General features: G+C 36.8%; 1 protein-coding gene across 1 annotated transcript in view; it reads left to right on the top strand.

Moving 5' to 3' along the window:
* The window catches only part of CDKAL1 (CDK5 regulatory subunit associated protein 1 like 1), a 695,070-nt gene that overhangs the window by 222,324 nt on the left and 454,782 nt on the right, over window positions 1–17,964 (top strand). Inside the window, exon 8 of the mRNA XM_036741492.1 lies at window positions 3,305–3,425. Coding sequence (XP_036597387.1) covers window positions 3,305–3,425 — 121 coding nt within the window. The remainder of the gene's footprint in view (window positions 1–3,304; window positions 3,426–17,964) is intronic.

Consider the following 17,964-nt stretch of genomic DNA (forward strand, 5'->3'; position numbering starts at 1 on the left):
GCATTAAACCTGTGAAATATCCTCACTTATGAATTATGAAATTATTAAGGGGTGAAGCCAAGATGATGGAGAAAAGGCAGATATTTCTCTGAGTTCTCCCAAATTCCCCTCCAAACAACTTTAAATAATACCGCAAAATAAATTTTGGAGTGGCACAACCAATAAAAGGATGGGGTAAAACAATTTTCCAGCCTAAAATGACATAAAAGGTTGGCAGGAAAGGTCTGTTGTACCAGAGTAAGAGTAGAGTACGGGCTGTGCTGAGCAGGTGGCGCCCCACCAAACTGAGAGCAGGCACTGGGGGTGATTAAATCAGCAGCAACATTCTGGAGTTTTCAGTCCATAGATGGTAAGGGGGTCAGACATCTGGTAAGAAGGAGATTACAGGAGTCCCTTTGCTTGCACTGGGTACAGGAGTGTGTTGCAGTGCCTATGCTAGCATCTGGTCACAGTTCCAGGGCAAGGCAGAGCACTAGCATACCAGAGCTTGTGGCTACAGAGGAGTGGGGGCCCTGGTCACAGTTCCAGGACGGAAAAGAGTACATGTGGTCACTTAAAGATCAGAGTACAGGCCAGAAGAACAGTGAACACCTCTCCTTAGATCATACCACCTTGGAAGAACCAAAAATCTAAAAAGACTCCCAGAGCTAGTTCTAAAAACAGCAGCATGAAAGGTATGAAGCTTGGGACAGTGCCCTTCTACCCGGGAGCAGAGCCCAACTTTATCATAAAATCGTAAGTCAAGAAATAGCCTGGAAAAATGAGCACACAATGAAAGAAGTGCCTGACCATAGGAAGTTATGATGGTGACAGAGAAGATCAAGACACAAATGTAGAAGACAACAAAATCAGAACACCTACATGCAAAGCTTCAGAGAAAAATATGAATTGGTCATAGGCTCAAAAAAGAATTCTGGGAAGAGTTCAAAAAGGATTTTAAAAATCAAATAAGAGAGAGGACAAGTGGAGAAAAGAAATGAAGGTGATGCAAGAAATTTATGAGAAGAGTCAACAGCTTGCTAAAGGAGGCACAGAAAAAATAATGAAGAAAATAACACCTTAAAAAACAAAATTCACCTAATGTTAAAAGAGGCTTAAAAATTCATTGAAGAAAAGAATTAAAAGCAAAATTGACCAGATGGAAAAAGAGGTACAAAATTCACTGAAGAGAACTCTAAAAAGTAGAATTGGGTGAATGGAAAAGGAAGTACAAAAGTTCAGTGATGAAAATAATTCCTTAAAAATTAGAATTGGCAATTCTAGAAACAATAAAACAAAGTCAAAAGAATGAAAAAAAATAGAGGAAAATGTTAAATACATCATTGGAAAAAGTGACGTGGAAAATAGATCCAGGAGAGATCATTTAAGAATTTTTGGAGAGATCATGAAAAGCTATGATCTAAAAAAGAGCCTAGACATCATATTTCAAAGAAATTGTCAAGGAAAACTTCCTTGATATCCTAAAACCAGAGGGTAAAATAGAAATTGAAAGAATCCATTGATCACATCCTGAAATAGATCCCAAAATGAAAACTCCCAGGAATATTATAGCCAAATTCCAGAAATCCCACGTCAAGGAGAAAATATTGCAAGCATCCAGAAAGAAATACGGAGCCATAGTCAGACTATCATGGAGCCACAGTCAGAATAACATAAGATATTGCAGCTTCAACATTAGAGAATCGGAGGGCTTGGATTATGATGGGCAAAGAGCTAGGATTACAACCAAGAATTACCTACCCAGAAAAACTGAGCATAATCCTTCAGGGGGAAAAATTGGACATTCATTGAAATAGAAGACTTTTAAGCATTCTTGATAAAAAGACCAGAGCTGAATTAAAAATTTAACTTTCAAATATAAGACTCAAGAGAAGCCTAAGAAGGTAAACAGGAAAGAGGAATCATAAAGGGACTCAATAAGGTTAAACTGTTTGCATTCCTCCATAGGAAGATGACACTTGTAACTCCTAAGAATTTTCTCATTCTTAGGGCAGTTATAAAGAGTGTACATAGAAAGAGGGCATGGATATGAGTTAAATATGATGCTATGTTATTTTAAAAAAAAGTAAGAGGTGAGGAAGAGGTATGCAGTGGGAGAAGGGGAAAGGGAGAGGTAGAATGGGGCTAAATTATCTGACATAAAAGAGGCGTGAAAGAGCTCTTACAGTGGAGAGGAAGATGGGAGATTGGGAGTAATGGTACTAATGGTGCATTTGTGAACTGATTCAGTGATTCTGTAGAGCTGTTTGGAACTATTTCCAAAGGGCTGTAAAACCATGCATATCCTTTGAACCAGCAATAGCTTAGGTCTATATCTCAAAGAGATAAAAAACAAGACAGAAAAAAACCTAAATGTACAAAAATATTTCTAGTAGCTTTTTTCTAGTAGCAAATAATTGGAAATTGAGAGGATGCCCATTGGAGAATGGCTGAACGAGTTATGGAATATGATTGTCATGGAGTACTATTGTGCTACAAGAAAAACCTGGAAAGACTTACATGAAATGATGCAAAGTGAATTGAGCAGAATCAGGCAAAGATTGTATACAGTAACAGCAATATTGTATGAGTATCAACTATGAATGACTTAGATATTCTCAGCAATTGAATGATCCAAGAATGATCAAAGAAAGAACTGGAGGAGTGTGAATGCAAATCGAAGCATACTTTTAAAAAAACACACCAAACTTTCCTTATTTTTCTCCTTTGTTTTTTCCTGTTTTCTTTTTACAACATGACTAATATGGAAATGTTTTCAATGATGACACGTGTATAACTTGTATCCAATTGCTTGGCTTCTCAATCAGAGGTGGGGTGGGAAGGGAAGAAGTGATTTGGGAACTCAAAAATTTTAAAAAAAGGTTAGAAATTGTTTTTTTATATGTAAGTAGGGACAAGACGAAATACTAAATAATTGTAAATAAAAAAGAAAGAACTTGCATTTAAAAAAAACTATGAAGTTATCACTCACAGTTTCCCTTCAAGTCTAGGCAGTACACAATGGAAATTATGAAAACCACACATATTCAGAATGTAGTCTCAAGAAAAACATTTTTACTTAAATAATGTTATGAAGGCAATGTCGTATCACATTTTTGCTGTGGTCTTTCTCTTTTAAAAAAGTAGTTAAATACAGAGTATCCCTAAAATCTTACAAACATTAACATGTTTATGAACACTAACATAACATATGTACAATAAGCATTCACATATTTACAAACACTAACGTTATTTGTCAGGAATTATAAATTAAAGTGAAGTCATATATTTCATTTTAATATCTATTTATATGCTTCTTTCGAAGGTCACTCTGTGAGACTCCTGGGTCAAAAAAAATCTAATGGAAAACGTTTGGGGGGAGCTCGATTGGATTTGCCAAAGATAAGAAAAAATCCACTGATAGAAATCATATCTATCAATACGGGGTAAGATCTTTTCAAACTTCCTCATAAAATATTCAGAACCATCCATGAGTTCAATATCATTTTTTTCCAAGCATGTAATAGTATAGTGATTGAATATTTTATGGAGGAAAAAAATTCTTCTAAATTACTAAAGTATTTAATAATAGTGCCTTCTAAGAATTATTATGTTCCATTATGTTGTACCATAGTAGTAAATTTCTGTATTTTTTAAACTAGTATTACTATTCTTATTTGCTGTTTATGGTAATAGATATAAATAAAATAGAACAAATAAATATCCTTTAAAATTAAAATGTTTGAACAAAACATTTTATTTTTTGTAACATTTACCCATTTGTAATATATTCCTATCATCATTCATTATATTTTAACTGTGCTTTGAATATTGATTAGCAGTACTGTGTGCTTTTTAAAGTATATCATTAATGTGAATTTTAAATTAATGAAAGCATTTTAAGTGAGTAAAGTGTCCTTTTAACTCTGTGTGGATCTGAAGTAGATTCTCACTTTTGCTTATTGATAACGTACTTTGTTGCATTTCATATTGCTTTAGTTGATACTTTAAAATTATTAATACCATTTGAAAATAAAATATGAAACCTAGAACCTAACAAAAATAATCCTTCTCTCAATTTTAATGGTACATTAGAAATGTTTCATCTCTTGCCCTTATTTGTGGTATCATCATAAACAATAATTATTGCTTCCTGGAAATTCACAGTGGGACTAGGACAGCAGTTGCCAGTATCATAAGAACACCCCACTCACTGACATAACACTTTTATTACCTTTCACTAGCAGAGAAAAATAATTTTGCTTGCCCTTTTATTCCTTCTCCTTCCATCTCTTCCTTCTTGTCAAGAGAGTTTTAACTTATGTTTACTGTTCCCCAGTAATATGGCTAGTGCTATAATAAGCGTGTTTTATTGAGCCATTACTCAATAAAACTTATTGATGAGTGTTGTTCTTAATACAAATATACTCAGCGGAATTTATTTTTTTTGTTTTTACCCCTACTTGCCTAATGAACTTTCAAAGCCCACTGTACAGGTGTCACTGCCTCCCAAGAAACCTTCTCTTAAGCTCTCATTTTGTTATCTTTCCTCTCTTCACAGCCAAAGTCCTAGCAAGAGCTGTGTCTGCATATGATGCTTCTACTTACTCTAATGTCACTCACTTCTAACATCTTAAGATTTGCCTTTCAGCCTTATGGTTTAAATGAAACTTCTCACTCCAGTAATCTTTGGATCATTAAATCTAATGACTTTGTTTCAGTTCTCCTCATTTTTGACCTCTGTGCAACATTTGACACCTTCACCCCCTGGATATTCCTTTCTCTGGCTTTTCATGACATTACTCTCTTTTGGTTTTCTACTTTTCTGACCACTGCGCAGTTTCTATTGCTAGATCCTCATTCAGGTCCCTCATACTAGGTGGATGTTCCCCAATCCCTTATTCTCTCTTTACACTTTCTTAGGGACCACACCAGATTTCATGTGTTCAATTTTAAACCTTTAAGTCAGTGACTCTAAGAACTATATATCTTGCTCTAGTCCATCATTGCCAACTTCTTATTGTATGTTTAGAACAATTCTATATACATCTCAAATTCAACATAACCAAAATAGAACTCATGATATACCCACCTTCCTCCCCTATCCCACTCCTATTCCAAACTTCCCTGTTTCTTTGGTGCTCACCACCATGCTTTCATTCACTTTGGAGTCATCCTTCACTCCTCTTTTTTCCACACCCTATGCATATTTGCTTGCCAAGTATTCTCAATTGTAATTCTATTACATGTCCTTCGCCTGTACCCTTTTTGTCTACTCACATAGATATCTTCTAGTTCAGGCCCTCAGCACCTCTTACTAGGGTAATTATAATAGTTTACTAATTACTTATTACTTGTTCTAATTACTATTACTAATTACTTGTTTCTGCCTCTAGTTTGTCCCTTCTCTCATCTACCCTCAACATAGTTGTCAAAGCGATATTCCTTAATATCTGGTTGTATCATTTCTTTGCTCAATAAACTCCAGTGGTTCCCTGGTGCCTCTTGCTTTAAATACAAAGTCCCATTTTTGGTGGGGTCCAGTGACCTAATGTTTTGAATGGTAAGTCAGTGTTGAAGCAATGGCAGGCTCTCAAGAATGAGTTTTTAAAGAAATAAGTTGAAATGGTTTCAGTGAGGTAGAAAAGGACTTGCCCACAAAGATTGATGTCAATTCATTGAGCAGCTTAGAATTTTAAAAACACATACAGAAGATGGAAGTTAGAACAAATAATAGGATGAATATGAAAGAACATAGTCCTGAAAAAGAAGTTTCAGGAATAATAAAGCACAGAAAGATCTGTGGCTGTTGGTAAATGTGGAATTCAGCATCAAGGCCTTTATTTCCTGGTGTGGCCCCCACCCCGCCCCCCACCCCCCTCCACCAATGTGGACAAAGATAAGATTAAAGGAAGGATACAGCTGTCTTTAATTGTGGAGAAGACAATGAAAGTAATTGTACCTATCCCACAGTAACCATACATAACCACAGGAACCAGCTATATTCCTTGCATCATCATGCCCCCAGGAAAAACTCTTCCCTAGGAAACTCGTGTCACCCCTGTGATTACTCACACCTCATCAGTATCCTTAGTAACCTCTGCCCCTCTGACTGGAAGGCAAAGCAAAAAGCCTGTCCCAAAGTCTCCATTTAAAGAGGGCTCCCAGACCAGCCATTGCCCACCATTTGTACTCCTTGGATTTGACTCCACCATCATCAGACCTATCATGCCCACATCATACCTTTCCTGCCCACCTCCTACTTTTCAGCTTTTGGTGTGTTGTTGCCCCCTCATAGAGTGTAAGCCTCTTGAGGGCAAGAACTGTCTTTCTTTTCCTTGTTTATATCGTCAGTACTTAGCACAATGCCTGGCCTAGAGCAGACACTTAATAAAGGTTTCCTGTAATGCATTGCATTGCCTTTTACACTGCATTTTATTGTATTGTAATGAAAGATGATGAGAAAGTTGAACTACTCAACTCTTACTTTACTTCCTTTTTTCATTCAAGGAGGAATGATCTTTTGACTAGAGGAAATGGAACAGGAATGATTAATGTGAAGTGGAGAGAAATGTAGGACGGGATTTCTGAACCATGATTAGTCTATCTTTGAAAGATGAAGAATACAAGAGTTGTCCGATATTTTGGAGTATCATGGTTCCAATTTTTTAAAAAGGAAAGACGAAGGGTATTAAATTTATAGTAGGTGAAAGAATTTGATAAGAATTTGATAATTTGATAGCTTCATCAAGAATGGTTCATGACAAAATGGCCACTTTTCTTTTTCATTGATAGAATTACTAAACTAGTAGATCAGGGTAGTGCTGTAGACATACTACCTAAATTTCAGCAAATCTTTGGCAGCATTTCTCGTGCTGTCTAAAAATGATCTAGGAGTTTTAATGGCCTGCAAGCTTAAGCTGAATCAGCAGTGTTGATATTACAGTTAGGAAAGCTAATGTAACCTTAAACTGCACTGAGAGCTATAATATCCTGCCATACCAGTGCTAGTCCTGACATATGTACCTTACTTTTGTGAAATCACATCTGGAGTCTTGTCTTTAGATCTGAGAACAACATTTTAAGAAGGACATTGAGAAACAGTATCACATTCAGGGGCACAATCAGAATACTGAAGAGTCCTGAGCCCATGCTGTTCAAGGATTGGTTAACGGTACAGTCATACAGAAGTGGCGATTTGGGGGTAACATTGTTTTCCAAATTTTTACAGTTTTGCAATGTGGAAGTGCGATTAGACTCATTTTTCTTGACTTTGCTGGACATAAGTAGGAGCAATGGGAGGAAGTTGCAAAAAAATATATTTTTGTTTGGTGCAAAGAATGACTTGCTAACAATTAGAACAATACATTATCAAAATGGTTAGCCTTGGAAGATTTCCTCATACTAGAGATTCTCAGTGAGAAGGTCAAAGACCACTTGTTTTTAGGGTTACACAGAGGCCTCTTGGTAAATTTAGATAAGTAGTCCTCGAAACTTCCTTTTAAATGTGAAAGTCTATCATTTTGATACTTAGTGCTCCCAGATCAAGGAGAAAATACTGCAAGCTGCCAGAAAGAAACAAATTTGAGTATTGTGGAAACCCAATCAGAATAATCCAAGATCTGGCAGCCTCTACATTAAGAGATCGAAGGGCTTGGAATACGATATTCCAGAGGGGCTGTAATTTAAGGGAGTCTGAAGGGTTAAGCTATACACACACACACACACACACACACACACACACACACACACACATATGTATACACACACACACACACATATATATATGTATATGTATGTATGTATGTATGTATGTACATGCCTTTTTGGGGGACTAAATTTGAAAATTCTTCTGGAAAGATCACATTGCAAACTATATAGTATTCCCAATGATCCTAAGCTGCTCACTATATCCCTTTAAAAAAAACACTAGTGATGTGATATTTGGGCAAGTCATCTGACTTCTGTAAAGTAAGTACCTTGGTCTCAGGCGTCTCATCTGTACCATGGAGATAATAACAGCATCTACCTCATGAGATTCTCAAGGTTCCAATTAGACAATATGCACACATAGATATATACATACATACACATTCACCAATACATAAATACATATATATATATATATATATATATATATATATATATATATATATATATACATAAACATATATGTATGCATATTCCCTTCAGCTACCCTAATAGTGAGGTCTCATGAATCATACACATCATCTTTCCATGTAGGAATGTCAACAAAACAGTTCACCTTTAGTAAGTCCCTTGCAATTTCTTTTTCTTGTTCTTTTTCTTGATTACCTTTTCATGCTTCTCTTGATTCTTGTGTTTGAAAGTCAGATTTTCTATTCAGTTCTGGTCTTTTCACTGAGAAAGCTTGAAAGTCCTCTATTTTATTGAAAATCCATATTTTGCCTTGGAGCATGATACTCAGTTTTGCTGGGTAGGTGATTCTAGGTTTTAATCCTAGCTCCATTGACCTCTGGAATATCGCATTCCAAGCCCTTCGATCTCTTAATGTAGAGGCTGCCAGATCTTGGGTTATTCTGATTGGGTTTCCACAATACTCAAATTGTTTCTTTCTGGCTGCTTGCAGTATTTTCTCCTTGATCTGGGAGCTCTGGAATTTGGTGACAATATTCCTGGGAGATTTCTTTTTGGGATCTATTTGAGGAGGCGATCGATGGATTCTTTCAATTTCTATTTTGCTCTGTGGCTCTAGAATATCAGGGCAGTTCTCCTTGATAATTTCTTGAAAGATGATATATAGACTCTTTTTTGATCATGGCTTTCAGGTAGTCCAATAATTTTTAAATTATCTCTCCTGGATCTATTCTCCAGGTCAGTGGTTTTTCCAATGAGATATTTCACATTATCTTCCATTTTTTCATTCCTTTGGTTCTGTTTTATAATATCTTGATTTCTCATAAAATCACTAGCTTCCACTTGCTCCAGTCTAATTTTTAAAGTAGTATTTTCTTCAGTGGTCTTTTGGACCTCCTTTTCCATTTGGCCAATTCTGCCTTTCAAGGCATTCTTCTCCTCATTGGCTTTTTGGAGCTCTTTTGCCATTTGAGTTAGTCTGTTTTTTAAGGTGTTGTTTTCTTCAGTGTATTTTTCAGTATTTTTTTGGGTCTCCTTTAGCAAGTCATTGACTTGTTTTTCATGGTTTTCTCACATCCTTCTCATTTCTCTTCCCAATTTTTCCTCTACTTCTCTAACTTGCTTTTCCAAATCCTTTTTGAGTTCTTCCATGGCCTGGGACCAGTTCATGTTTTTCTTGGAGGCTTTTGGTGTAGGCTTTTTGACTTTATTGACTTCTTTAGGCTGTATGTTTTGGTCTTCTTTGTCAGCAAAGAAAGAATCCAAAGTCTGAGACTGAATCTCGGTGCGTTTTTGCTGCCTGGCCATATTCCCAGCCAACTAACTTGACCCTTGAGTTTTTCAGCGGGGTATGACTGCTTGTAGACTAGAGATTTCTATGTTCCACGTTTTAGGGGGAGGTGCCAGCTCTGCCACACCAGCACTGCTCCTTCCCCAACCCCCAACCCAGACTGGGCTTAGATCTTCAGCAGGCTGTGCACTCCTGCTCTGATCTGCCACTTAATTCCTCCCACCAGGTGGGCCTGGAGCTGGAAGTAACAACAGCTGTAGCTGCCCCACCTCTGCTGCCCCCGGGGATGGAAACCGAACCTCGAACTCCTTCTACTCCCTCAGCTTTTCCCACTAACCTTCTCCGCAGTCTTTGATGTTTGTGGGTTAAGGAGTCTGGTAACTGCCGCAGATCACTGATTCAGGGCGCTAGGGCCCCCTCCGCCCGGCTTCTGGTCTGGATGGTCCACGCCGTTCTGCTCCACTCCGTTCCCAGCTCCCAGCTCCGTGTGGGATAGACCTCTCCCAGAGACCATCCAGGCTGTCCTGGGCTGGAGCCCTGCTTCCCTCTCCTGTTTTGTGGCTTCTGCTGTTCTAGAATTGGTTCAGAGCCATTTTTTATAGGTTTTTGGAGGGACTCGGTTCGGAGCTCACACTAGTTCCTGCTTACCAGCCACCGTCTTGGCTCTGCCCCCAATCAAATTACTTTTAAAGTTGTTAGGTGACAATTATTTTAGTAGCTTTGTAATTTAAAATTATTTTATTTCCAAGACTAAAAAATACCTTTTCATAATGACACTGGAAGTATGTATACAAACAGAACATTTCAGCAGTAATTATAGTTAAGAAAACATGAGACAGTAGCAATTGCTATTTAGGGCTAGCTAAATGAAATGGAAACTAACCCATGTAAGTAGACCTTAATGTCGCCATATCACATCGTTGACTTCTTACTTCTGTTGGAGAAAATAAAAGGAAATTAAGGTTTTGTTTTGTTTTTTTGCTGCCAATAAGATTAAAATTTTAACTGGACGATAGACCTTTAAGAAGATCCAGATTAAGAGAAAGCAGCTTGATATAGTGGTCTCTTGGAGCCAGAAGACCCACATCCAGCTCTGTTTACTCTGTGATGTGAAGCATATCACTGAGCCTTGGTTTCCTTATCCACAGAATTTGTGAAATAACATTTATCCTACCTATGAGATGAGAAGGTCCAGTTATATAAAGTGTATGTATAGCTCATATGAAACAATATATAAACACAAGCCATTAATGTGGTTATTATGAGTGAAACTAAGTCAAGTAGCATTTTTAAAGTCCCTACTGTGTCAAACACTGACTAAGAATAGCTAAGGAAGCAAAAAAGGCAAAAGATAGCCCTTACTCTCAAGGAGCTCACATTCTTATAGAGAGAAGACATGCAAACAACTATATACAAACAATATAAATAGGAGAATTTAGAAATAATCTTAGAGGGAAGGCATTAACATTAAGAGAGATGGGAAAGGCTTGTAGAACTTGAGATTTTGTCTGAAACTCAAAGGAACCAGGAAGAGATGAGGTAGGATATAACTTCAGTCATGGGCAATAGTGAAGATGGAATGTTTTGTGCAAGAAACAGCAAAAAGTCCAGTATCATTGGTTCTCAGGGTGGAGGAGGGGAGCAAGCAAGATCTAAGAAGACCAGAAAGGTGGGAGGGAGCCAGATTAAAAACCTATTTATTATACTGACTTTTTTCTACTTCAAAACACAACATCACAAACCTCCAAAATAGGGTGGAAAAAATAACGATGGTTACACACCTTTTAGGAAGAGTAACATTCAGAAAAAAACTGAGTTGATGAACCAGTTTTTAAAATTGTTCACATCCTATGACAGCATTTAGAAAATAAATGTTTTTCATATTAAGAAATTAGCTTCTTTAAATAGGATGTGGTGATTTCTAATCTATTTTTCCATTCATTCTAATGGAAAAAATGGTCCTTGTTTGAGTTTTAACATTCTTGATCAATATCCCCTTTATTTTGTGAAACCCACAGCCTTTACTGGAGATCTGTGGGATGGGACCAGGAAGAAAGCATTTCCAAAGTTCAAACATGGTTCTGTACTGGCTAATTGAGTGGACCATTAGTTTCAAAAATGCAGATGGTCAGTGTTAACAGAGATGGTGTTTATAAATAAAATTTGTATATATGTAATTCATATTTAATTTATATTTTTAAATAATACAGTTTTAAAATACACAGTGAATATGCAACCTCAAAATACCCAGAAAAGTTCCAAATGAAACCATAGGAAAGGAAATTGTTTCCCCCTGTAAATACTAGAGAAAATACATGACCATGCAATCACTCCTAATTAGCAACTACACAAAAATATAAATACAAACAAATCATTTCCAGGAATACAGTTGAGATATATGAATCTGTTTAAGTAATTTACTTATTTGATAAGAAGTTGTACAAAGAGAAGAAAAAAGTGGTTATGAGATGGAGACTGATGTTTAAAGAATACATGATAATAATCTGCTTGTGGCTGAACACTTGCTTTATGGGTAGAAATCTTTTTCCTTCAGTACCATGATAGATGGGATTATAGTTTTCAGAGCCTATTCATTTTTTCCTTCTAACTAGAGATATTATCTTCATCTCTGTCCACTGCTTTGTTATTTTGTCGTTTCAGTAGGGTCTGACTCTTCCTGACTCCATTTGGGGTTTTCTTGGCAAAGATACTGGAGTAGTTTTCAGTTTCCTTCTCCAGCTCATTTTACAGATGAGGAAACTGGGGCAAGCAGGGTTAAATGACTTGCTCAAGGTCACATATCTAGTAAGTGTCTGAGGCCAGATTTGAATTCAGGTTCTCTAACTCCAGGCCTAGCACTCTTATCTACTGCATCATCTAGCTGCCCAGTCCATTGTTTAACCTCTCTATATTTTTTTATGTGCATAGTTGTTTGAAAGTTGCCTTGCCTGATAGAATGTGAGCTCCTTGAGGGTAAAGACTTTTCTTTTTGTATCCCCAGGGCTTAACATAGTGCTTGGCACATAGCAGTTACTTAACAAAGATTTATTGACTAGACCTGATATAAATAATGAACCCTTTCAGGGTAGCAGGCATTTTTTATAGTCTACAGTCCTAATGTCTGACCTGTGCAATGCTGTGTCCCTTGGAGACATGAACTTTAGTTCTTTTAATTTGTTTCTACGTACTCTTACATCATGAATTCATTAGCTTTTATAGGTTTAATTATCATCTTTATGCAGCTGATTTGCAGATCAGTACATCCAGCCCCAGTCTCACTCCTGAGTTGTAGTTCCACATCACCACCTGCTTAATGGACATTTCAAACTGGATGTTAAGGAGACATCTCAAAGTCAGCATTTTTGAAACACACCTCATTTTTCTTTTCCTCCTCTTTTGAACTTACTTTTTTTGTTGTTGTTGCAAGAGCACCACTACATTTCTAATTCCTCAGGTTTGTGACCCAGGGATAATCCTTGTCTCCTCACTTTCACAGCACATATCCATTCAGTTGCTAGATATTTCCATTTCTGCCTCCATCGTATCTCATAGCACAGCTCTGTACTACTGATACAACTACCACTGCTATTCAGCATCTCAGCACCACTCTCCTGTATTATTGTAGTAGTCTTCTGTTTTATCCCTCCTCCCCAAGGCTCTCCTGGAACCAGGCCATCCTCCAAAAGTGATCTCACACATCACTTGCCTTATGATTCACTAGTGCTTTACTGCCTTTGGGACGAAGTATGAGCCTCTCACTTGTCACTTCAAGCTCTTTACAGTCTGGCCTCCAACCTGCCTTTCCATTCTCATACATTACTTCCCTCTCCATACTCTACAGTCTAACCAAATTGGTTTAATCTTTGTTTCTCATGCAAGATACTCTGCTTTGTCTGTTCTTTGCCTTTACATAGATCGTCTCTTTTCTTAGAATTCATTCCCTTCTTACCCCTGGCTTTTAGAATCTCTTTCTTCAGGATTTAGTTCTAGCAGCACTTTTCCAATCTCCCACCTGCCATTGCATTCTGTTCCCAAACTACTATGCAGTTTATATATTATTTTGTTTATATTCCAAATTATTTATATATGTACCTGTTGTCTCTCCTGATGTAATTTTAGATCTTTGGAGCAGAGACTGCTTCATATTTGGTTCTGTATACTTAACACATAACATAATTCTTGGTGCATAATAAGTGTTTTTAAATTCTTGAATATTAATTGACTGAAATTTTTCACAGAATATCTTAAGAGAATTGCCTAAATAAGTTAGTCTAAATCGCTTGCAGTTAAAAAGGTTTTAAAAAATATCTTACCCAGTTTTTCTCTCCTCATGTTTAGGTATGACCCTATAAAGTCAGTTGTATTTAGACTGTCCAGTGGGAGTGGAAAGTTTACTTATTATAGAAGAAATAAGATCTGGGAGTCAGTTTTCTGTGCCTTCAAAAAAGAAAAGTTGTTTCCCATTCCTACATCAGAAAATGTTTGTTTTACCCAGACTTAAATTAAATGTAATTGGTTTCATATGTGTTTGTGGATGAAGTCTTGTCATGGTGTCATTGTTTTTCCAATACAAGAATAATATACGCACATTTAACTTTTATTTTTAAAATAGCTTTAACTTTAGCACAGCTCAGCATGGTTGCATAATTTGACCTTATTTTTTGTAATCTTGACAAAGCAGAATGTTTTGTTTGATTTCTAATGATAGCGATGGCACATGTATGTAGGATCTCCTCCTACTGGTTTAAATATTCTCTGTGGAATGTCTGTATTTCTGTACTTTTATTAACAGGCAAGGGCATTTTGTCAGTAGTTTCTGGTTTTAATGTTACTTGACTTATAATGTTAACTGGGTACTTTAATTTTATTTCTCTCATCATTTGATGGGCTACTGTTAAAGTAACATGTGGAGTTCAATAAGCATTGTTTACAGGAGATGTACTGCCCTCAAGGAAGATTTATTTCTCTTACACAGTGCTTTTTTTTTTTTTGTTCTATCACTTTTCTTGGGGAAAACATAAATTGTCTCAAATGGGCATGACTTAGTATTACAATGTGGAAATGTTTAGCCTCCCATTATTCTTCTTCCAAAGGTCATTTTCCTATGCATGTTTTTAAAGTTCTGAGCATAGTATATACTGCTTTGAGACCAATAACATCATAATTGGAGGTTTTTCCAAATTAGGGTTTTTGTTATAAAATGTCAGTCTAGGTTAGTTAATTGCCAAAGGCTTTGATGTATGCCTTCCTGGTTATATAAATACATTTATGTAAATATACCAGTTTATTTAATTTTCCATATTTTAATTTTATTATAATATTAGTTATTAATTAATTTGTATTTAAATCGCTAGTGGAGATGGTTGGATCAAGTGAGGGTTTTTAAGGGTGGAGAGACATGGGTATGTTTGTAGGCATTGGAGAAGGAGCCTGTGCTTAGGGAGAGATTTAAGATTTGAGAGACAGTGGGCTGGATGGAGGAGCCAATGTACTAGAGAAATGAGATGAAATTGAAGATACATTTACAGGTGTTTGCCTTGGAAGAGGAAGGGCCACATATTCCTGAGAGAAAAGAGTAAGGAAGCATATAATGGGAGAAGACATCTGAGTGATGTGAGATGAGCAGGATGGGAGAAGATGTCAATCAAATGACCTTAATTATTTCAGTGAAGTATGAGGCTAGGTCTTCAGCTGAGAGGGGAAGATGAGGCTTTACCCACAGAAGCTTGAGGAATGATGTAAAGGTTTGGAATAATTGTTTAGTGAGTGGGACAGCAGATTCATTAGGGTATTATAAAAGGATTGCCTGAATGTAGTGGAGGTCTTGAGATTAAGTAACATAAGTTTATAGTAGATGCAGTTAGCAGAGTTTGTTGATTTTTCTGTTCGATTTGACAGCATGTCATTAGTCATGTAGGCAGTAGACAGCCAGGTGGTGCAGTGGGTAGAGCTCTGGGCCTGGAGTCAGAATACTCATCTTCTTGATTTCAAATCTGGCCTCAGACACTTTAGTAGCTGTGTGGCCCTGGGAAAGTCACTTAACCCAGTCTACCTCAGTTTCCTCATCTGTAAAGTGAGTTGGAGATGGAAATGGCAAACCACTCCAGTATCTTTGCCAAGAAAACACCAAGTAGGGTCATGAAGAGTCAGACGTGATGGAAAAATGATGGAACAACAAACAACAGATAGAAGAAATAAACCAATATTTTGATTTATCAAGGCATAATTGGTGATAGGGACATAGGCAAGAGAGATTCAAATATAAAGGACAATGTGGAGTTGAACTGATTCACCAAGCAGTTGAGAATGAAAAGGCAGAAGAGTATAACCGCTTTCTAGGAAAGTCCTAGAAAAGAGCTGAGAATGTAGGGATTGGAAGTCATGGTCAGGATGAAGAATAGAGTTAGATAATTCTTTCAACAAATTTAACCAGAGTGGAGGAAAAAGAGCATTATCTTTTTCATAGTTAATTTTTGTACTTTTGCCATTTGTTTCATTTCCCCATCCCCCACCCCATTCCTTTGGGACCTGGTCTATTGAATTGCCCATGTTCCCTTGAATATATAATCTTTTCCTTTCCCCTGGCTCCTTTACCCTCTACCTACAAATATACTTAAATTTACCCTTATATTTAAGTATTTCATTTCTCAATTTGAGTATTCCCCCAGTGGTACAGATCATAATCTAGCCATGCCCTTTTAATTGTTGTTCATGTCGTTCTATAAGCCTTCCACAAATCATCTGTTCAATGTTTTGCAGGCATTCTTATGGTTCTTTTAATATTATATTGATACCAGCTATTGTCCCACATTTCTTATTATGTTATTATATTCTATTATATTAATTATATTATATATTATCCTACCCCCTATTCCAGACATGTATGTCTATGTTGATGTCTTCTTATGCACAGGGCATGATAATATCCTGAAGGTCTGCTTATACCTACCACTGGCTGCTCTTTGGATTACTTGAAGTGGTTATTCCTCTGAGAGCAGGTGGCTTATGATTTTTAGCAAGATAGTATATCAGGGAGAAAATTAGTATTGTTGACATTCCTACATGGAAACATGACGAGTATGATTCATGAGACTTCAGTATTAGGGTAGCTGAAGGGAATATGTATATATATATATGTTTATGTATATATATGGGCGAATGTGTATGTATGTATATATCTATGTGTGCATATTGTCTAATTGGAATATGCACACATATATAAACATACATACACACTCACATATACACATATATATAGATGTTTATATATATGTGTATATGTGAGTGTGTATGTATGTTTATATATGTGTGTGTATATATGTATATATATGTATATATATACAGAGAGAGAGAGAGAGAGAGAGAGAGAGAGAGAGAGAGGACACAGGGTAAGTTGAAGATGAAGGGAAGATAACTAAAAGAAATAAAATCAAATTAAGGGATGAGAGAGGAATATATTGAGAGAGGGAGATAGGGAGAGATAGAATGGGGTAAATTATCTCGCATAAAAGTGGCAAGAAAAAGCAGTTCTGTATGAAAAGAAGAGAAAGCAGGTGAGGGGGAATGAGTGAATCTTGCCCTCATCAAATTTGGCCTGAGGAGGGAATACCATACATACTCAATTGGGTATCTTACCCCACAGGAAAAAAGGAGGAAGAAGATAAAAAAAGGGGGGATGATAGAAGGGAGGGCAGATGGGGGTGGAGGCAATCAAAAACAAACACTTTGGAGAGGGGACAGGGTCAAGGGAGAAAATTCAATAAAGGGGGATGAGTTGGGAAGGCGCAAAATATAGTGAGTCTTTCACAACATGAGTATTGTGGAAGGGTTATACATAATGATATGCATGTGGCCTATGTTGAATTGCTTGACTTCTTAGGGAGGGTGGGTGGGAAGCGAAGAGGGGAGAGAATTTAGAACTCAAAGTTTCAAAAACAGATGTTCAAAAAGAAAATAAAAGTTTTTGCATGCAACTAGGAAATAAGATACACAGGCAATGGGGCATAGAAATTTGTCTTGCCCTATAAGAAAGGAAGGGAAAAGGGGATGGGAGGGGAGTGGGGTGACAGAAGGGAGGGCTGACTGAGGAACAGGGCAACCAGAATATACGCCATCTTGGAGTGGGGTGGAGGGTAGAAATGGGGAGAAATTTTCTAATTCAAACTCTTATGAAAATCAATGCTGAAAACTAAATATATTAAATTAAAAAAAATAAATTATTTGAAACAAAAAAAAAAAGAAAAGAGACAAGGGGAAGACATGATGGCAGTCTTTATAAGTATTTGAAGATTAGTCATGAAAGTCAGGAAGACTCATATTTGGGGTTTTCCTGTAAAAGATACGGGAATGGTTTTCCATTTTCTTCTCCAGCTCATTTTAAAGATCAGGAAACTGAGGCAAACAGGGTTAAGTGACTTGCCCAGGATTGTAACTAGCTAGTAAGTGTCTGAAGCCGGATTTGCACTCAAGAAGATGAGTCTTCCTAACTGGCAGAGGTTTAGTCTCATTTTGAAATTATTTGAGAGGAGATAATGGTGTCTAGAATGAGATTTTAAAAGCACCCGGAAAGTCTTAAT

This window comes from Trichosurus vulpecula, chromosome 1 (genome assembly GCF_011100635.1).
Source record: "Trichosurus vulpecula isolate mTriVul1 chromosome 1, mTriVul1.pri, whole genome shotgun sequence".
In the NCBI taxonomy this organism is placed as follows: domain Eukaryota; kingdom Metazoa; phylum Chordata; class Mammalia; order Diprotodontia; family Phalangeridae; genus Trichosurus; species Trichosurus vulpecula.